Source organism: Maylandia zebra, linkage group LG14 (assembly GCF_041146795.1).
Source record: "Maylandia zebra isolate NMK-2024a linkage group LG14, Mzebra_GT3a, whole genome shotgun sequence".
NCBI classification, from domain to species: Eukaryota; Metazoa; Chordata; class Actinopteri; order Cichliformes; family Cichlidae; genus Maylandia; species Maylandia zebra.
The window spans coordinates 13094893-13117719 of record NC_135180.1 but is presented as its reverse complement, the minus strand read 5'-3'; the positions used below and the strand labels follow the sequence as shown (position 1 = coordinate 13117719).

Sequence of the window (22827 nt, the reverse complement as noted above, 5' to 3'; positions counted from 1 at the left end):
TTCATTTGTAATCTATCAAATCACAACAACCTTCACCTCAAGGGGTAACCAGTCAAAGTCCCCTTTATGTCAGTGTAAAGAAGTTTAACCACACATTTGAACCCTGAGATATCGTAATGTAAGAAAAAGAAGTGCAATTTCAATCACACGTCGAAGTTTTTCTACACGATAAAAAAAGTACTGCTTTATTAAAATTCTAAACTTTCATAAAACTTTAAAACATTCCCTTTTTTAAAGGCATATAGTTAGGCCTGGATTAGGTGACCTGAATCCTCCCTTAGTTTTGCTGCAATGGGCCTAGACTGCTGCGGGGCTTCCCATGATGCAATGAGTGTTTCTTCTTCACTCACTATGTGTTTAAACACCACTCTGCATTTAATCATACTTGTTATTAATCTCTGTCTCTCTTCCACAGCATGTCTTTTGTCCTGACTTCCTGCCCTCACCCCCAACCAGTCACAGCAGAACCATCCTCCCTGAGCCTGGTTCTCCCAGAGGTTTCTTCCTGTTAAAGTCCTTGTTTATAGGGGGTCATCTGATTGTTGGAGTTTTCTTTGTATTATTGTAGGATGTTTACCGTACAATATAAAGTACCTTGAGGCAACTCTTGTTGTGATTTGGTGCTACATAACTGGGCATGAACTGGAAGGGAAAAAAAGTATAAAGTGCAGAAAAGGTTATTGTAGCTCGTTGCCCAGACTGTCTTGTAATTATAAAACAAAGTTTATTTTTCTTACTGAAAAACTTTCTCTGCTTTATATTTCTAAGGTAGGTAGAGTAAAAACAGGAACTTTTCTGTCATTTGGTTTTCTATTAGTAATGAATAGTACTTTGATGTAGTATGAATGTAGCAAATGCTATAACACTTAAGACAACATCATTAAAAAGCCAAACTCTATGCCATTCTTCACCCAAGCCATGCAGTCGGGCAGGATTGGACTCTTTACCCAGCTGATTCCGGCTACAAGGCCTTATCTTTGACACTCCTGATCTACATACATTCTTGAAAAGAATCAGCCTGTGATAGTAGTGAAACGGAAGACTACTATCGGAAACGGAAAATAACACTTTAATAGGAACGTTATCACATTGCATCTGGACAGAAGTTGAGCGAAGTTCACCTTATCTGCAGGTGAACTTCGCTGCAGCTCTGGGTTCAGAGCTGCTGCTCTGAACCCGTTCGAATGAACGGACCGGCTGTGTTCAGTTTAGCAGAGGATGGTGACATGGTGAAATGGTGACAGCAAGTGTAAAACCATCACCTCATTCTTCTTCTTCTTCAAGCCCTCTCGTGAAAAGGTTGTCAACCCTTTTTTTTTGTTTGTTTGCTCAGCATGACATCACAGCTTCTCTACAGACATACAAATCATGGTGAGGGAGTTTAATCTGTTGCTCCAGTTTCCAAACAGTTTCCTTGACCTTGGTGGCAAACTGAGAGGCGTGATGTTGGAACAACACTCATAACTGAGCCTTTCACACCTCCCACCATTGGCTTGAAAAGTCAAAGTCGCTCTTTGTGTCCTTCTGCAGAAAAATCAATGTTTTCTTTTTCCGTTACAGAAAACATTTTGCACTAGAGGGTAGACATGAGCGCAGCATGACTGTCCTTCTGTCGGTCTGTTAAACTAAGAGAAACACAGCCTGTATGGCAGTCTTGCAGTGATCCTGAGATTGGACACGAACCAAGCTATGATGAGACTTCTTGACCTTTGTTAAATCATCAACAAAAAGAAGGACAATCTATATGGATAGGAAATTGGATACGAAGGACATGGAAGCTAAAATCCATAGAGAAGGAGCCCAGGGAGGGCAGCACAGAAGCCACAGACCATTATCCATTAGCATTGTTTCGCTTAATGGTGAGCTCATTCATGCGCAGAGAGAAACTGAGAGAGGGTGAGAAAAGAGGGGGGAAAAAAAATACAAAGGAAAATCATTGCTGATTTACACCTGCTGTTAAAGTCCCATCTTCTCTCTGATTAGTCTACTTCAGACATGGCCCCCTGAGCACAGATTACATGTTTACAGCACCACACACCTGCACACCACGCAAGAAATGCAGCCCCGCTCGCCACGCTTGCAGGAGAAAGCTCTTGATTTGACACTATTTTATGTTTACAACAAAGTAAAGCAGGCTCGCTGCCTTTAATACTGGTAGCAATTTTCCCAAACAATTTGGACAGCTCCTAGAATGTGGAGCTGGAGTGCCGTGTAATATAGGATCCCAGCTGAGCTCGAGCGGCTCCCTGTTCAGCTAGATCGCTATGAAAGCGCACAAAGGCTGCGAACCCAGCAGATGACCCAAGATGACAAGATGCATCTTGCATCAAATACATGTATCTAATAGCTGTTTAGGCTTTTACAGGTTAGACATTTTGGCATTTGTCAGCAAATTTAAAATGATATTTGAGCTGCTTTAAGAATGGTGCTCTATAATTGAGCCTGGGGGCTGCTGTCCGACTATCTTGAACACAAAAAATTTAGTGTCACTGTGGGTGCATTATGGGAAATAAATAACACTGGATGGTGCCCACTCACCTGAATGAAAAACCACATGGCGCATGAGCCAAAACAGTTTAGTTTTCCAACCAGCCTTCAGGTCTATTTTCTGCGGCCCCCAACGTATGCCCACAAAGACTAGTGATGACAAATGAATCCCATTCATGCACCTGTATGTATCCCACACATTCAAGTTGTTCTTTTCCCAAAGTGTAGTTTGACCTGCAATTATCTTCTGCTCTACTTCAGCGTGTCCCAGTTGATTGAGCCAGAATAATCGGAGCATCTGAGGCAGGTGCTTCTGATGCCCTTTACCATTTGTCTTCTCTGCCCTACAGTACACGTTCATGCAGCCCAATATTATATTGGGCCCAATATTATCATCCTTATTCATCTATTCTTATTTATAGACACATTAAACTCTAGATGGCTATGTCATTCCAGGGAAATCTGTTCCATGCACATTGTCCTTTTGTTTGGTGTTAAGTTACCACCAAAAACCCCCACATCCCTCTGATATTACATGAAACAAACCCCCTCTCTTAGCACCATCTGTCCCATTTATTTTTCTGTCTGACGAGGGACTGGTGGCACCTGTTATGCAAGTCGCACTGGTGAGACGCCGCTGCTGTTGCCGTTGATGAGGTGTATCTCAGAGTACCGTGCTCTCTCAGCAGCTTGGTGTCCATTAGTTTTTTTTTTTTTTTTTTTTTTTTTTTTGTTTTTTTTGTTTTTTTTTTTGGCCTGTCCCGTTTGGCTCTTTTGCCATCAGAATTATTGTCTAAAGGCAAAGAAAGATGCTCAACGGATTTACTTTACCAAACTGACCATCCCAGCCTTGCCGTAATGGTCCATTTGATTCACCTTTTATTGTTTATTTTATTTTCACTTAATGAATACGGGACAGACTTGACTGGGGGAAAGAAGGGGAGAAAGAAAGAGGGAAAGAGAAACAGCTGAGAAGAGGGACGGGGGAGAAGGGCAAAAAACAAAAACCAACAGAACGGGCAGAGAAAAAAAATGCATATATCAATCACCTGGGTCACCTGCTGAGAAAGAAAAAAGAAAGCAAGCAGAAGAGAACAAGAGTAATAGAATAAACAACATCACAATGATATATGGGAATATGACAGTAAATACTAAATGTTAAACATTATTGTGCAGCACATAAGATCAACAGAACACAGTGTGCTTTGAGGTAGGAGCCAAAAAGGGTGTAGTTTGTGGGTGTGATCACCCGTGTGTACACCTGTGAGCATGGACGCGCTTGTTTTTTGTTTTTTTAAAAGGTTCCTTCATGTAATAATCTGCTAGAGGGTGTGGGGGGGCCACAGCCCCGTCCTCCAGGGCATGAAGCAGGTATGGAGGAGATCAAAACTCCAGACATCCAGAGGCCCCCAGAACACAAGAGACCAAGGAAGACCAACAGAGGGGCAGCCGCGCCACTGTCCCGGAAAGAGCTGAGGAGAGTCCCAGATGAGGGCTCACTCAGCAGCCGCGGAGCAGAAGCCAGGGGGAGTTGCAGTGACGCGCCCGTGAGCTCCGCCGGCAGCCAGCTGCGCCTGAGTGACCGAGCCCCAGGCCGAGAGGCCGGGGGCACCCCACCTCCGAAGTGGCCCGAGCGAGCCCCAGGCTCCAGGCCCCGATAAGCGGCCGCCAAGGAGTGAGCCGGTGTGTACCTGGACGCCCATCTCCGGACACAAAGAACCACCAACGCACCGATGTCTGAGGGGGTCCGCCACTGGCAGGGGAAGTGGTGGTAGGGGGAGATAGGCCTCCAAACCTTGGAGGGCCTGAGATGTCCCCAGAGAGGTGGCGCCTGACACCCAACCTGACATATAGACACAGACATACAGGCACACACAGATACAAACATCCATTCCCACCCTCATGCTCTCATATGCACTTACTCCACACTCAACCAACGTGGAGACAGACATAAAGAGACGTTGTACACACGATCACACTCCCCAAGCGTACTCTACAAACCGGGTCTAGGTGCCCCCGCCCCTGGAGGGGGGAACTGCACCCAGACCCAGGTGGTGTTTCCCTTTTCCCTGCGGTGGGGGGAGGCAGACCGCCCCGACTCCGCAGCAGTAGGAAGGCTCCACACTCCAGACCGCAGTCGGACGGCCAACTCCTCCTCCTAGTCCTAGCCCCCCTGCTCCAGCAGGTCGCAGAGAACGGGGGTGAGAGAAGACTCCGAACCTCCCTCCACCCGCTCATTGTAATGTTGATGCATGTGTGTTCTAAGGTGCATTTAAAACCCAGGAGGGCTTGGAGCTACCTGCCAGAGAGCAGCAGGTAAGCGCATGGTCCCTCCTGCTAGCCCTCAATGTCTACGTGTATTTAAAATTGAGAGGTGGGCAACGATGCCAGGGGTGGGGTGTACACCCTGATGGTACTTTGGACTCCGTGTATCGTGCCCACCCCCAAGATCCTATATGTATGTGTAATGAGAGTGTGAGTAATGTGAATGTCTAAGTTGTGGGATAAAATTGAGGCAGAGGCAGCCAGAAGGGGACAGAGGGGGGGGGGGGGTAGCCTCCTCTGCACCCTGGTGACATACCCCTACTCCAAGGCCCTGCATGTGTGGGTGGTTGTGGTGGAGCGGGAAGAGGGAGGCAGCTGGAGATGGGGAGGGAAGGAAAGGAGGGGCAAGTGACCCCTCCCTGGGGCCAGCTCCCCCCCTGACCCCAGTAGGCACCCCCATACTCCGCGACCCGCCAGGGAAAGGGGGCCCAGGCCCATCCAGACCGGGCCCAGTGCAGCAGCGCTGCCCGGCCCCACAGAGCCCGGGACTGTCCACCCAACCCCACCACAGAGAAAACTGCACCCACCCCACCATCCACTCATCTTCCAGACTACATAAGACAATAAACACCCAGGCTGAGATCTTCCTCCACCTCTCCTGTATCTCCCCCTCCTGCAGAGGCAGCTCCTGAGGAGAGGAAAGCTCCTGCAAGATGTGACAATCTCCCCCACCAGTTGAAGAGCCCCCCAGGTGGCTCGACGCACCGGCGGCACCCTGCTCCAGGGCTGGGCCCCCATGGACCCACCCGCCCACAACCCCGGCAACACACCAACCAGGACCCAAGCCCCCGAGGCCCGGTCCGGGTCCCAGCCCAGAGACGGAGCGCCCCCAGAACCTCACGCCCATCCCGGACCCACCCAGGGGCAGCCAGGCTACCAGGTCAGTAACCCACGTCCATCAGCACAGACCCTCCCCTAGCCCCGCTGCACGCAGCCGCGAGGAAACAGTCACCGGAGAGCCAACAGAGCCCCTAACCGGACATGACCGCTACCCCGGGTTGAGCCCCCCAAGGAAGATGCCTCCGGGGAACCCCCCGACGCCCTAAGCCTGTCCCTACCCCCACACCAATCACAACAGTGAAGGCGGGACCAAACTATGACCCCCCACCCCCACTAGGTGATGGAGCTGATCAAAGGAGCCCAGAGCAATTGATCTGATGTGGTGGCAGAGGCTGTATCAAGACTAATGTAATCTAATAGATAATTTCTATATTGGTTAGAATTAAGATTATTTTTATTTTTCCAGTTCATGAGGACTGTTTTCTTGGCTATGCATAGGGCAGTGAAAACCATATGGGCGATATTCTTTTCTGAAGTGACATTATCTAAGCTGCCCAACAAACACACTAAGGGGGAAGTTGGAATGTTACATTTCAGACACTTCGATAAGTCTTCACATATCTCGCGCCAAAACTTCTGAACTGGTGGACAGAACCAAAGAGCGTGGATATAATTGTCCGGTGAATTGGTTTGGCAGTGTGAGCAGTTGTTGGTAGACGTAAAGCCCATCTTGAACATCTGATGACCTGTATAGTGCACTCTATGTAATATTTTGTATTGAATTAATTGAAGACTGGGATTTCTAATTAGATGAAAGGTTTTTAAGCAAATCTGAGACCAGAAGTTTAGGTCTAAGTTAACTGATAAATCCGCTTCCCATTTTGCAATAGGAAGTGATATTGATTCATCTGTTTTAGAAAGCATTCTGTATATTTTGGATAGTAATTTGGGGGGTTTAAGAGTAAGAAATTGAACCACACTTGGTGGTGTTTGTAGTTCAACTTGACCCGGTTTAAATTTCTTTTTTACTATGGATTTAATTTGTTGATATTCTAAAAATCTTTTCTTGTTGATCCCATATTGTGTAACTAGTCCGTCAAATGAAATAAATTCCGTTCCTTCTAGTATATGTTCTAAATATTTGATTCCTTTATCACTCCAATCTGAAAAGTTTATCATATTATTGTTTTGTAATATGTCAGGGTTGTTCCAGATAGGTGTACGTTTGCATGGGATTAATTGGTGTCCATTAGTGCTTTATGACCAGCGATGTGCCTCGGCCCTCCCAGTGCATGTAAGTGCTTGGCTTTTCATTTTCCCCTCGCTCTGTCTCCCTAACCAAAGTCCCTGGGGAAACACCGGCTCGGGCCCGGATGATAAACTGAAGCAATTAAGTGTTGTAATCACACGCAGAATGAAGAAAGATGTCAATGAGGTGGAGCAACAACAAAAAAAAGCGTGCCCCCGCGTGGAAGAGAGACAAAATGCCTGAGTTATTGTAGGAGCCTTTTACTGCCTGAGTTTAAACAAAAAACGTATATATGGATACCTAACAGCAGCAAAGCAACTACCTCTCCACAGAACCACAGACAAGCTGCATAAATCACATTTATTTCTGTGCTTTTGACACTGCACACCACAACAGTAGACCGTAGATCAAAAATCCAGATGTGACAGACTTGCAGCTGTAATTTAAGAAGTTTAGCAAAAACCTTTTTATTAACTGTTTGGGAATTACAGCCATATTTATACATGGCCCCTGTTTTCAGAGGTTCAAAAGTAATTTGACAATGCCTGCCAAGTGAGGGATGTTCCCTCATTATTTCACAACAAAAACAGCAAACTGACGCCAAGTTTAAAACTGAGGCAGCTGTTTAGTGCCAGAGAACCCATCTCTAAATGTGAGGTCTAAAAAAATGCCAATGCAAGTGAAGGAGGCTGTCATTAGGCTGGAAAAAAATAAAAATAAAAAAAATAAACCTTTCAGAGAGACAGAGAAAAAGTTTTAGGAGTGAACAATCAGGTCAGCAACACCAAAAAGACCTTAAAGACCACAGAAGATGACTTAAATGGATGATGACAGAAAAACAGTTTCCCAACAAGTAAACAAGTTAAGAAGACTTCAGGAGGCAGTTGTGTCATTTTCATAGTCTACAGTTATGAGATGGCTATGAGATGGAAATACAGAAGGTTTACAGTATGGTGGGAACCACAGGTTACACTCAAGACTAAGAAGTCCAGGTTAGACTTTGCCAGAAATCATAACTAAGAACCTTCACAACAATTTTTAGACAGATGAAGCCAAGGTTAACTTGTACCAGAGTGATAGGAAGAGAAATGCAGGAAGAAGAAGAAACCACATCATCTGTCAAACATCGTGGCTGCCAGTGGATATGACTGATGACTCAAAGCATACTCTAACATCAACCTAAGAGTTTTTCAAGGTGAAGAGATGGGATATTCTTCAATAGCTAGGTCTGTCACCTGATCTCAGGCCAATAGATCATGGTTTTCAGTTACTGAAGTTCAACAAACAAGCAGCAAATTAAGGTAGTTTTTTTTTTGGCCACTACAAACGGTGACATGTGGGTACCATGGTGGGTACCCTTTGCTGCCTATGTTACTGAAAATTGTCACTTTGATACTGACAATAAATACTAAAACTACTCTTGGATTAGATCGCTACACATTTATAACTGTATCAACAACAACAATTCTTCATAGCTGCAAACAGCAGGCACAAAGCCCCTCCCCTCACTAGCAGCTTAACATGTGAAAAATTGACGGGCCACAAGTTAATGATAGAAGTTTAAGTATTACTAATTACCTGCATTAGCCATCTATTAAATTAGAGGCTGGAAACCTCATTTTCCTGGATATCAGTATCGTTTATATTATTGTAGAGTATTTACCTCACCTTGCAAAGTGCTTTAAGGCAATTGTTGTGATTAAATGCTATATTAATAAAACTGAAATGAACTGTATTGAATTGAAGCCCCTCATGGCAAATCATAGCATTTGGTGACATCCATTTGGTTCTAGATTTCAGGCTGTTATTGTTTGAGAAAAATTTCCACACAAGTATTAAAAGTAGTATATTTAAAATTAGGCCTGTTTGTCCAATTACTTTTAAGCCTATGAAAATGGGGGGGCTTTCTAGGATTTGTTTAATTCCTGAATATTCAAACTCTCGGATTAAAGCTAAGAAGGTGCTGCACAGAGACAAAAATATAAAAATGGATATTGTTCAAACACTTAAAAGACTGAACAGTAACTGGACCGTATGGTTCATGCAGGAAACCAAGAAAAGCAGAAAGCAATGGTCTTACAGCTCAGTGAAGGTCCGAAGCACAGCAACGAAAGCCGACAACATCTTCAGTCTTATTCTTGTTTTTCTTTTCCAAATTTCTTAATTTCCAGGTTCTGCACCTGAAACACACAAAGACACTTGAATGGTTAGACGAGTTTATACAAGCACATATACAACCACGCAATTGGTGTCAGAAGGTATGAACAGATGGCTGCCTTTCTTTGATGCCACGTTTGTCCTGCAGGCCCACATAGCCACTGTTCATGCCCACATGCAATTAAGGAAAGACTAAAAACAAAGCTGCAGGAATACATGTGAAATCAAATCACTCAATATCAGCTAAAAAAAAAATCTATTTAATGCCGTAATCCAAGCAAGCAAGACAAAGTAAAACTAAAATATTATAGAGTTACATCATTAAACATTGGAAAAAATATCAAAACTATACAGCCAACGGATCAAATGTTTTACTTTTAATGTAAAAGTTCTTGTTTCAGGCTAGTTTCTTTATTGTGTCTCAACACATATTAAGGTATTAAGTAATAAAGCATTGTTTTTGCTAATTTTTCACTTTTCTTGTGTTCCAACATTTTAATTAGTTGACGATGTTTAAAATTGAGAGCCTATTTGTGAGAATTGTTAAACAAAATTTGCACATTGTTGTCAAAAGGAAGGTAATGACCTCACAATTTTTAGCATTGCTGATAATGATGAAAGTGATAAAGTAACAGGGATACGTTTCCTGATATTAAAACTGGCTTATCAACTTTTGTTGCAACTACTTTTTTTCCGTGTTTATGTTTAACCCACTGTAATCTATAGACAAGAAGGTACAGTGACTTCTGATTGAGTTATTAATTTGAAATGATAGTCACATAGCACTGTTGTCCTAGTGCTATGATGAGGTCTTGGAGGATTGTAATGAGGTTTTGGCACCAATTAATGAAGTTATTGGGCATTTTAATGAGGTCTGAGTAGAAAAGAAATGAAGTCATTAAGCTCGTGTTGATGTTCACTTTAATCTCACACACACAAACACACATTAATTGCTTATCCTATTACGATAAGGCTACATCCTCTTGATTAATAAACATATCAAACCAGCTTGGTTCAAAAAGCCAGTGAGTGGGAAAAAAACAGTTTGGTCAAAAATACTAATTGAGACAAAAAGACTGTTTGCAGCATTTTACTGCTTTCTGGCAGTTATTTATTTATTCATTCATTTATTTAATAGAATTAGCCAACAAAAGTGTAACCACTCGGTTTAACCTAGAGCACAGACAAATTACATTCAGATTATATTAAAATTACATGCACTCACATGCAACCTTGCAATACTAAAGATAGCTTAAAGTTGCTCTATTCTCAAACTTGATTTACACGTTTGTGGCTTTTAATGATTTCTTTGAACTGCTTTTTCGATGTATACAATGTGTACGTTTTAGTCTGCATGTATACTTTTGTAAACTTGTGCCCTATTACTATTTTTTTACAGTGATTAAGGTACAATATGATGTACAATCATTCCACGCTGGAAAAAGAACAGTTCAAAGAAATCATTTAAAGCTCAAAATTCATCCCATGCCTTGATGAGTGTAAATCTCTGAGCAAATTAAAGGCTTTTTTACTCAAAGTGTGCTTTAATATACAGTATTTTTCGTAGGCTAGGAATCGTGTACTGTATCTAGCTTTGAGGTACAATAGTAATTGGCATGATTAAGTCATATCTTAAAGAATGAACAGTAACAAAATCTTATTTTAAGACTTGTAGTCTTTTAGCCTTGAGCTTAGATGTTCCATATTCCAAGATAAAATTCTTTTCAATTTACCGCACAGAAATTTTGGGGGCAGGTACTCCAACAACATTCTGTAAAGTTTTGAACACAAAAAGCAGACATAATTTCCTCTGATCCTTCAAATGACTCAGTACTGAATTCTTTAGTCTAATCATCAGAGAATCACATTCTTCCTTTCTAAAGGCTACATATACTTTTATTTTTGTTAGTTAAACTACAGGATGGCTTCATATTACATGACAGCAAAACCCTTCTGCTGAAACACACCATGCTTATAACAAACATCTCTGGCTCATCAGACAAGACAATCAGTGGCCAGACAGGTGGGCCCTGATTGGCATCTTCAGGCTCTGCAAGCACAGAGAAAAGAAACACATTAGATTGGTACTGTACGGTCTATGCGCAGCTAGAGAGGAAATAAATGATCTGCACGCCATGTCCTCTTTAATTTCACTTTTTCCATCAACCTCTGTGCATCAATACAAGACAATAACGCTTCTTTAACAGAAGAAAACATGGTGGGGGTTAATCCAGGAGACAGCTTTGATGTCTTATTGATTTGAAAGACTTTGCATTAGGCTACCAGAAATTCTCAGGCTGACATAACCTTTTTGACGGTAGTCTTTCTTCCTCCTTTGATCGAAATGAAGAGGCAAGCTCCAAGCAATGCTATCGCACAGAAAGAGACTTTTTTTTTCCTAAGAGGTGCGTAAGGTCCCAAAGGCAGAGAGTGATGGCTAATTCAAAATGCTTCTTCTAAGTGTGGAGATAAACATCAAGTGAAGCAATCTTGCTTTGATGGCTACTCTTTTGATCTTGTCCAGTGTCCACAAGCACTTAAAGGGTTTGGGGAAGGAATATAGAAGAACATAAAAAAGAAAATAAATTGCAAAGGAACATTTTATTACCCCGTGTTCTCTCTTTCCCCATCAGTCTGTCTGGAGATGACTCTGGAAAGCCATTGCACGGCAACAACAAAACGGAATAAACAAACGGGTGAACAGAGGTGAATAGAGTCCAAGTCCAAGCAAAAACCCGACAGGAGTGCAGGGAAAGTGCAGTGTTACTGTCTGATCACCTTCCATTACTGCAGAGTTCTAAGGTGGGTTTATATGAAGTTTGTAAAGATACAAACCAACTATGGAATGAGTGTGGTTTAAGTTACTAACAACAAATACACTACATGGAGAATAATTTTGACCCACAGCTCTTAATCTTTGAATTCAGATGTTTTTTATCCAGTTATCTTCGAGTTACCACACATGTATACAAATTAAGCACCTAGCCACCCAGCCTGCCTTTACAAAAATATATGATATAATGCTGTAAATTCAAAAGTGTTTAGCAACCACAGCAACCCAGACACAGAGTTTCCAAAGCTCTGCTTTCTCTATAACTGCAGTACCAAACTTCATCTGGCATTAACATCAGCACAAAAACTGTACACCAGGAGCTTCGTGGTTTGGGTTCTCATGGCTGACCAGCTCCTCTATATGTAATGTGTAGGTGGTTCACACTTTGGTCCATATATAGTTTATTTATCAACATACCTGTCACTGAATATGATTGACAGCTTGCCTAATGACTTGATTACCTAAACAAATTGAGCCTAACCTTTTATTGCAATAATCAATGATCTAGGATTCGGGACCTGTTTTGCCTGGCAGGTCACCTCTTTCTGCTACTGAAGACTTAAACTTTAAACTTTCTCAAAACAACAACAACTGGTTCTAAATATAAAGTTTACACTCAGATTACTGGACTACTACTACTATTACTATTGTTAACACTGTTACTAAATGCTAATAAATTTCAAAGCATGCTGTATGTGCTCAGTTGATTGTATGTCTACATTTCCGTTGCGTGCTAATTGAGAACACCTTTTGAGAATCACACTTTTTTACCTTCCTTTTCCTTCTTTTTTCTGGAGGCATCTGGAGCCTGGAATCCCGACAAACAATCAACCATCAGCAACAATGCTTTTTCAAACCACCGCCTAAAGCAATTTTAACACTGATAATTTCATACTGTAGGAAAACGGCACTTTTTGACAACTATGGGGTCAAATTGGCAAATATTCACTTTTTACCTTTATTGTTCTTCCAAATAACCTCTGATAACCTGGGGATTTGTTTAAAACCTGGAGGTCTGCCTGATGCATATTTGGTATGGTATGGTGCAGTGCTTCCCAACCACTGTGCCACAGCACGTAGCTGTGATGTGAGAAAAGATCAGGTGTGCTGTGGAAGATTATCTGGTTCCACCTGATTAGTACTCTCAGCAATCGGCGTGAGTTACGGGCAGAACAATGACATCCTCTTCCACTAGAGGGCAGTACAACTACCTGCTCTAATTAAATGGGTTGCTAACTGCCAGTAAAACAGAAGAAGACGAAGAAGAAATGACGTAATAGTCATGCTGTGAGACGACGCAGCAATAAACAATAGCAATAAATAAATATTTGAAAAGAAAAAGTAGTCAATCTGAACTGGTCCTGGACAAAATCCTGACCTAGATGAGGCCCTAGCATGAGTAGTGGTCAGACGAAAGCAAAAAGGGTGCACTGGGGACAAACTGAACCAATTCTGCTACACCTGGTGGAAGAGGAAAAGTTATCAATATGCTTTTGTGACATTTTTGTTTGGTGGTGGGCCGTGTGATTTTTCTAATGAAACACTAATGAAGAACCTGCCCTTGGTCTCCACTGCATAGACATTACCAACACAAATAGCAGGGCCTACTCTGGGGATAACATTAGGGGACTTCATTTGATATCCAGTTACATAAAGTTGATGCTCAGATTACACTGTTGTTGTTATTCTATAAGATTTAAGGCCTAGATAATGAAAGCTACAAGTTGCATAAAATAGATGGTTAAATGTTCCAATAGAATAATATACAAAAGATTTAAAAATACAAATAAAAATAGAAATATTATACAGGTTAAGGATTAATATGATATAATATTACTGTCTCATAGGAAATGCACATTAATATATAACAAAGCCTCTTTTTAACCCAAGGTAAATGTCATGGGGTGCCTAGGTTAATGAGTCATTTTACTGTCAAAGCTTTTCCCACAGTACAGACACATGTTTTTATAATTTCATGTGTTTTCACACATCACACCTGTGACACCCTCACTCTGTCTCAGGTGCTATATCGCAGTGGTGCAACAACACATCTAATTCATGCTGAGAAAAACAAAGCCATTGCAAACAGCATACTAGCATTTGCTTAAACATGCCAAGGGAACAATCGCTGGCACTTTCCACATGGGACATCATCACTAAATGCTAACCGCAAAGTCATAGCGGACTTTGTTATGATCATTTATTACACACTGTGAGGATTATCCTAGTGTGGGGAACAGACATAATATTAAGAATATTAAGAATGATGTCAGAGTGACTGGAGAGGAGGAAGGAGGAGACTTGGAGTGAGTGGGACCAGGGAGCACTGTGACTTTGATGAGCATCTCTTGCTCTGCTTTCTCAACAGGCTCTGAGAAATCAGGATGGCAGCTCAGCGTCACTGAATCCACCACGCAATCCTTCTGGCAGTTTTTGTCCTAGTTGGGCTTCAGTGTGGTGCCAGGTCTGCCGATAGCACCTGCGAGATAGAGTACCCTGTTTTTTTCTAGCCCTTTGATTAAAGTTCTGGATTAGTGACTCTCCTGTTTGTGACTTGATGGGAGCAGAAAAAAGCAGAGGCTGTGGAAATAGACAACTGAGCTTTCAAGTAGTTTGACATGGAAGCCCCTGACATATCAGCAGCAGCAGGCACTGAGCAGACCTACTCTCTGTTATTTGTAAGGTCCTGAGACCAAGAAACAACACAGATAATGTGGTCAGGGCAGAGATTCAGAGCATCAAAGATCCCTCTATTCAAGTTTCTTTAAGTTGAGTTTGCACCAGATACTATTATAGAATAGTAGAGAGAAGTACGGTGGCTCTGAGAGGCCAAACAAACTGCAACTTAAGAAAACACCAGCAATAAGAAAAACGCTGCAAAAGCACACAAAACACAACGGAAACAGGAAAGACGACAACGGAAATAGGAAAAAACAGATTTCCAAAAGCACAAGGGAAGTGTTTCTGGGGAGACAATAACCCGATGGACCACTTGCAGGAACCCAAAACATGGTAGGCTTGTTTTCATGATTCATATAATACTGGTGACGGATTTTTAGGCTAATAGTTAGACTAACACACTTACCTCTCATCTTTTCTTTCCTCACAAAACTGATAGATCCTCCACTTCTTTTAAGCGTATCCCAGAGCAATTCTTAGCATATTTTGGTTCCTGCAACTGGTCCGGCGGGTTATTGTCTCCCCAGAAACACTTCCCTTGTGCTTTTGGAAATCTGTTTTTTCCTATTTCCGTTGTCGTTTTTTCCTATTTCCGTTGTGTTTTGTGTGCTTTTTTCTTATTGGTGGTGTTTTCTTAAGTTGCTGTCTGTTTGGCCTCTCAGGGCCACCGTAGAGAAGACTCAAAAGTTGGGAGAAAGACTAAAGACTGCTTTCTAAATATGCATATGCTTCAGTGTAACTAATATTCAAATGCTATGCCCCCCTGCAGAAAGACAATGCATATTATGACAGTCTCACCTGCACTTCCTCTCCATCATCACTGCAGACTTGGTCCAAATGGTAAATGGCCTGCATTTGTATAGCGCTTTTCTAGTCCATAGGACCCCAAAGCGCTTTACACTACATTCAGTCATCCACCCATCCACACACACATTCACACACTGGCGATAGCAAGCTACATTGTAGCCACAGCTGCCCTGGGGCGCACTGACAGAGGCGAGGCTGCCGGACACAGGCGCCACCGGGCCCTCTGACCACCACCAGTAGGCAAACACGGGGTTAGTATCTTGCCCAAGGATATTTGGCATGCAGCCAGGATGCAGCCTGGGATCGAACCACCGACCTTCAGATTAGTGGCTGACCTGCTCCAAAGGCTGGCACAGCGGTAATTTAAACTTTTGAAAGAACCTCAAAGCAAATTTAAATTCAAACTGTATGAGCATAAACTAATATATCATTCAAAAGCAACTATTGAGGCAAACCGCTATAAACTTGTAATTTCGCTTAGACAGAAACAGTCGTGACTTTCATGTCATGCTTTGATTTACAGATTATTAAAACTGAGGCAAAATCAGGCTACAGTAGTTTGAATATTTCAAAAGATTGGAACAGAAAATCATGTGTGCCGCCTGGCTCAAATTTGTAAAAATCCATATTAAAATGGCTGAATTCAATTCCACTGAGCAAACTCAGATTCTGGAGAAGCCCTTTGATCACACCAAAAAACAGAAGAAATTGAGTAAACGTTTAACAAAGGATGCTGGCAAGGCAACCAGCGCAGACAGAAAGGCAAAAACCTGAAGAAAATCAAAAAATAGGTCACAGGCAAATATCTTACACAAGGAATCACAGGTGAGTCAAAAAACAGCTCGAGTACAAAGCTTGCAAAGGTAATTTGGCAGCTGAGTCATTGTTTGTGATTGGCAGAAAAACAGGAATTACTAAACAACAGGAAATTACTCAGCTGGAGTTTAGTAAAAAATATGAATTTAACTGTGCAGAAATCACACGCACTACAACTTTTCCAAATTGCTTATTTGGCTGAAGCTTTTAAATCAGTGACCTTTCATGTTTCTCATACTTGAATTCTGTGGCAGCCATTCTTTCCTTAACTACTCGTTGAGCAGCTTCCTGTGGATCGCAGGCTGAAATCAGGCCTCTCGCTTCACAGGTTGTCAGTAAGTGAAAAAGGAGCTCCGGCATGAAGGCATGGGGGTGGAGAAGTGGTGACACGCAAATGAGTCATGAGGTGGAATAACCTACATGCCGTATAGCCTGCCGGTGTATGTGTCCGCATGTTGTCATGGTCTGCTGTACAAATGCGTGAGCGACAGAAAGAATTTGTAGGGAAATCCTCAGTCTCCCATCAATGCTTTGTCAAAGACTCACTATTGGCCTCGGAGCTGCAGAGCGACTGAAAAATAGGACACTGCCATAAGTGACAAAATTGAAAATAAACCAATAAAGTATACACTAAATGAAGGATATAGATAAGTAGCGAGCCTGCCAGACAGAATGATAAATGAACCTATCATGGCCAAGAAAAGAAAAAACAAGAAATGTGACAACTGAGGTCAAGGAATGGTGAGTTTAGAGCTGCGGTACACTTTCTGCCTTCAACAGCACCCGATGGAAAAGCAAAAAGGAAAGTAGAAGGATGGAAGACGCTTGAGGGAAGGATAGGTAGAGGGCACGGACAGATGCACTGACATTTTCAACCCATTACCATGGTCCACAGAGTGTGTGCTTGCTTTGCCCACAGACACTGCTGCTTCTGGCTGGCATGTGCATTGGTGTGGAATATAGACTAGTTGTAAATGGCCAGATATTTACAGAGTTACTTGAGGTAACAAGACCCAGAAAAAGTTTCAAAGAAACAGAGGAATTCCCTGAAGTTACTTTTGGTTCCCACAAATGGCACCATTTCATAGACGATGCAGTTCATGCTTCATTACATTAAAAACAGGTTGATGTACATGTATAGAGAGTACTGTGCACAGGTCTTGAGCCACCCCTCATGTCTTTATGTTTTGCGCCAAGGAGCCAGAGTTTCAGACTTTGCAGTAAATAAATGCACAATAAAGAACTATCAGTAATGGATGGGCCTCCCCAGAGCCTGGACCGCAACTTTACTGAAGCAGAGTGGGATCGTCATGACAGAGAACAGAACAAAAGGCAGCCAACATCCAAAGAGGAGCTTCAATTTTATTTATATAGTGTCAAATCACAGCTTTCACCTTGAGGCTCTTTATATTGTAAAGCAGAAGAAGGCTTGCCTTGGACAGTTCAGGATGTGTTGAAGAATAAAGATGGTCACACCAAATCTTGACTTTCAGGCTCGTTAGAAATGTACAAGCTCTGGTTACCTTGTATACTGTATTTCCGTGTACGTTTGCACATGTTTCAATACATCAATAGACACTTTGCAAGCTAGATATAAAGAAATAGCAGCTCAAAACTTTTACACAGGACTGCACATATCCAAAAAAGGCTTTTGGGATAGAAGATTATTTCTCAAACTGTGCGGCAGGGCCCACTGGTGGGGTGAGGAACCACTTCAGTGAATGCAACCAGAGGAAAAAATATCAAGTGAAACTAGCTGAACTTAAACACATAAATCTGTTGTCTTTGTATTAGTGTAGGGTCTTTAACTTACAATATAAAACTCTTTGAGGCAACTTTTGTGATTTGGCACTACGTAAATAAAACTGAATTGAATTGATTTGGATTGAATTACTGGTGATATCAGGCTGATGTTTGTTCAATTCACTTTGGATACTTATTATTTTTATTGTTAGTGAATGATGAAAAAAATGTAGGGTGCAGGGCGTAACGTTTTTCCCAGATTCACCGGGACACAGTGAATATCACACTTCTGGTGTAGAAATGTTCTTGCAGTAAGTTCTAACCTCTTAAATATGCCAGAAAGTACAAATCACGTAAACACAATTTACTTATTCTTTCGTCTGGGGATTCCTATTTCAAATCCCAGAACTAGCAGAAGATGCATACAGAATTGTAATGAATAAATAACCTTTTACTCTCTTTCAAGAACAGACCCAGATCTACTGGTGAGTTGGCAGACTGAACTGCTAACACTCTCGCCCTTTGTGATTTGTCAGTTTCTGTCTCTGGAAGAAAGCCTACATATCTACGCATGACAATGACAGGTTTGCTTTGTGTTTTAACAGCTTTAACATGCGGCTGGCATATGAAGGGTGCACTCCTCTGTAGCGAGCTGAGAAATAATTCTTTTTAATACTGACTGACTGACTCACTTGTTGAGATAAGGAGAAGCTGAGTTTTAGGAGGAAATACAAGCACAGTCTTTTTTTTTTTATCACACTCTTTAATGCCATGCCTCCTCTCATTTTTCTAACCCCTGCTGTATGCATACTGCATATTTGATAACCTAGTGTGTGTTTGATTCCATGTGCTGAGCCTTCCAGTCAGGCAGTGAATGTACTGTGTGAAATAAAAAGGTTTCTGTATTGGGCCATTGATTTTGTGTCTCCCTTGAAGGTTTCTGTGTATGTTTTCAGTTTTTCTCAGTGAGGAAATACACACAAAATATTAGTTTTCCTCGGTGACATGCAGATGTCTTCTGTGTTCTTTTATTTCTAAAAGCAGAAGTCAACATGCTGGCATTTTTATATGGATGTATGCACAACTGCATTGTATGAGTGAGCAGGCAGAATAACTGAATCAAAACTTGGGGAAAAAACAGACTACACATATTGCCAGGATTATATTTCACTGAGGATACCCGAGACACCAGAGGGACATATCATTTATTATCATACACTCCAGTCTTCTCTGAGGAAACATACAAATTAGGTACTTTGTGATGTAATGGCTAAACAAACTGTTGAGAAAAAAAAATCAATACTCAAATGGAAAGTAGCAGCACAGTGGCCTGGTGGCCACCACTGTTACCTCACAGCAAGAAGGTTTTAGTTTGAATCAAATCCAAAGAGATGCACTTAGCGGGGTTAGGTTAATTGATTATTCTAAATTACTCGTGAGTGTGAGTGCGACTGGTTGTCTGTATCTCTGTGTTACCCCTGCGATAGACTGGCGACCTGTCCAGGGTGTACCCTGCCCCTTGCCCTATGATAAGGATAAGAGGATGGATACTCAAATATTAATCAATACTAATTTACCATCAAGATACTAATTTGCAACAGTATCAATAAAAACAATACTATCTTGGCCTCCTGTAGCTGACGCACAACTTCACACAGCACCACTGGACCGAGACAGTCCGGCACACAGCTCCAACCTCACTAACAGCTAAAGCAGTTAACATTCATAACACTGAACAACACTTTAGGTATTTTTAGAGGTCATTAAAGCTCCAGTTTCAAAATAATTTCATTATTAATAGAATAGGATAGAATAGAATTCAACTTTATTGTCATTGCACATGTCACAGGTACAAGGCAACGAAAACAGTTATCATGAATGTTAAACTGGCCAGTTAACATATTAACGTTAGCTGTTTAACTTTTAGCAATTACGCAAAATCCATCTGCTGTCATTAACATAGCAGCTAGCGGACTGTAGTTAGAGAAAAGATTAATATGTATAGTGAGCCATGGCAAAGCAGGTTATGGACGTACACAACTGGGTGGGCTGCTGGCTGTGCAGAGCAGCGGGGGAACTGTAGCTAAACAGAGAGTCCAGAGTGCGGAGCGCTAATACGAGCAAAAGAGTGAAATCTGGAGCAGAGCAGTGAATCAGATGGGTTCAGTTGAAATTAACTTTTTCAACAAATGACTTCCTCATCATTACTGTTGCTGGATGGAGTCAGAATATTCTCTGCGGTATCAAATATGGTATTGATTATCAAGTATTTTCCTGGGTATCTGTATTGTGACAACCCTACTATGGTGTTTGCATAGAACTACACCAAAGGAAATTCAAGGAATTTGGATTTTGTAACTGCAACTGGAATGACTGTAAAAATATTATGTTAATCAATCAATGTGCTAATAAATTTATGTTACATTTATTATGGGGAAAATTACAGTTGCAACCTTTCAGCACAGAATTCAGTAACCAAACTAGTATACATGCAAGTGAACTTTCCTGTATGATTCATCCATCCATCTATCTTCTTAAACACTTCAGGGTAGTGGGAGTCTGGAACTTTTCCCAGGAGATATTAGGTGAAAGTACCTGAACAGGAGGAGGAAAACCACACAGGCACAGAGAAAGGCCATAACTGACCAGGGAGGTTGAGCCCAAATACTCTTCCTGCACCTAATGTAAATGCAGTAATTAAGAGTTAAGGACAAAATTATATAACAGTTATAACCAGTGAAAATTTCTGGATTTAAAAGGCAAGAACACAGTCTAAAGACATAATTCAACTATTAATTTATCATTGTTTTCTTTTGGAACGGGTTAGTAGATGAAGGAGCTTGAGTGATAGTGAGATGAAAAGCAGGCAAGTTTACAAAGGGCTGGGAAGCGTAGGGTCATGCCTGGGCTTGAGAAGAATATTCTCAAGGTCACTGTCTTTATAGATATCAAAAATATTCATAGTATTTGCTCTGTACGTGTTTTGATAACTCAAGGATCTAATAATGAAAATGGTCTTTTAGTAGAAATTGAAGGAACACATTCTAAAACTGCACATGTGAGGTCCAAATAGCTAGATGGATATGGTGCAAGTTTTCCCTTTGGTTTAGTCTGTTCATATAACAAAGCTAGCTCTGGCAAAACACACTTGCCTGAGGGCATGAGGTGGGGTATACCATGGTCCAGTTGCTGGCCCATCAGAGGGCTTTTGATAGCTAGATCTAGAAAAAAGTATTTCATCAACAAAAGTAGCTCAAATGCTGAATTACTGATAGAGTGGACACACTTTTAATGGTCCCTTTGTACTTGCTCAGAGTGTAAAATGTCTTCAAAAGAGGATCAACCAGCATAACAGTACAGTCAGTGCTACTTTTGCATTTTTACCTCTAAACACAGCAAAGTCTTGTCTGATATGGGGATGGCAATAGATGGTATCAAGAGGAAGCTAATGAAAATCTAGGAGGGAGTGAATTCATTGCAGTCATTCATTGGTGACATGTTCAGTATTACAGTGGAAAATGATGGACAATTACAGTGTGCATCCTGTTGCTGTGTAGTGCAAATTTGAAAAAATGGTGGAGAAGCTGAGAGACAGGGACAAGGGCACAGATGAAGCCAGTGTGAGGACAGGGAAACATTTTGGTTTGATGAGAGCGAATGCTTTATTAATTTAGGTGCACAGCATTGCTGACCGAGCTGCACTGACAGCTGTACATACTGCAAATGGTAAAACGGTAAATGGCCTGTATTTGTGTAGCGCTTTACTAGTCCCTAAGGACCCCAAAGCACTTCACACAACCCGTCATCCACCCATTCACACACTGGTGATAGCAAACTACATTGTGACCACAGTATGCCCTGGGGCGCACTGACAGCGGCGAGGCTGCCGGACACTGGCGCCACCGGGCCCTCTGACCACCACCACCAGCAGGTAACGGGTGAAGTGTCTTGCCCAAGGACACAATAACCGAGGCTGTCCAAGCCGGGGCTCGAACCGGCAACCTTCCAATAACAAGGTGAACTCCCAACTCTTGAGCCACGACCGCCCACAAATGCAATTCACACAAATGCATAAAAACGCAATGTGAACACTGACTATTCATTTTAGAAGCATTCTTTGATAAAGATAAATCACCTCTGTGAGCTAACACCAACCCTAACCGATAAAGACAAGCCCAATCCACTGGCTGTCCCTGCACAGCGCAAAGCATAAAAAGCACTTCAGAACTTCATTACTAGACCCAACGTTATATCATCAACACAAACTCATATAAAATTATATTATTAACCAAAAATAATATTGTGTTACAAGGGCAGTTTTTCCATTTAATTGTGGCTGACTTGAAAGCAAATATAAATAATTACAAGTTCCAAATGTTTCATGAAAGGCTATATTAGTGCCTAATGTAGTGGTTTTGCTACTGCTCAGTTTTCTCAATCATTAGCAATGATTCAGTAGTCAAACTGATATGGCTTTTTGGGATCCTGTTTATGGTTGGAACGTGCTGCAAAATGAAAAGTGGAAATACCTGCCCAGGTGTAAATGTTGTTCTTAATAACAGATAGCCAAGAAGACAAAATCCTAGGAGAACCCTATTCTCTGTATTCATTATTGTATATCGTAACCATTCCTCATCATATATATTAACAGTTATTTATTTTACATTGTCAGTAAAATAAAAAAGTAAGAAAAAGCATCAAACAGAAGCAGGCCTACAGTCACACTGGAATGCTCAGGTTAAAGGACTGCTTTGCACTCGGAAGTGTTTTGACAACATTCACAAACTGACGTACATGCTGTCAAATTCAGATAAGAGATTTGAAAAGCTGGCTTTGGCAGTGTAAACAGCTGCACTGATCAAATAATAACAATCAAACAAAAGCACCAAGACAGACGATACATTTGGAGAGGCTGCGTGGCATTCAAATGTGTGGCAGTGCTCTATGTCTG

The 22827-nt window shown here is 41.7% G+C and overlaps 1 protein-coding gene across 3 annotated transcripts in view; it reads right to left on the bottom strand.

The window, feature by feature from the left end:
- Positions 1-22827, bottom strand: part of sphkap (SPHK1 interactor, AKAP domain containing) — a 123562-nt gene that overhangs the window by 51096 nt on the left and 49639 nt on the right. For 2 of the 3 annotated variants that reach the window (XM_076892247.1, XM_076892249.1), the window contains one exon: positions 8922-9021. In XM_076892247.1, coding sequence (XP_076748362.1) covers positions 8922-8965 — 44 coding nt within the window. In that variant the 5' untranslated portion in view covers positions 8966-9021. Of the gene's footprint in view, positions 1-8921; positions 9022-10965; positions 11018-22827 lie in introns of those variants that run through there. The other variant, XM_076892248.1, reaches the window with a different exon arrangement.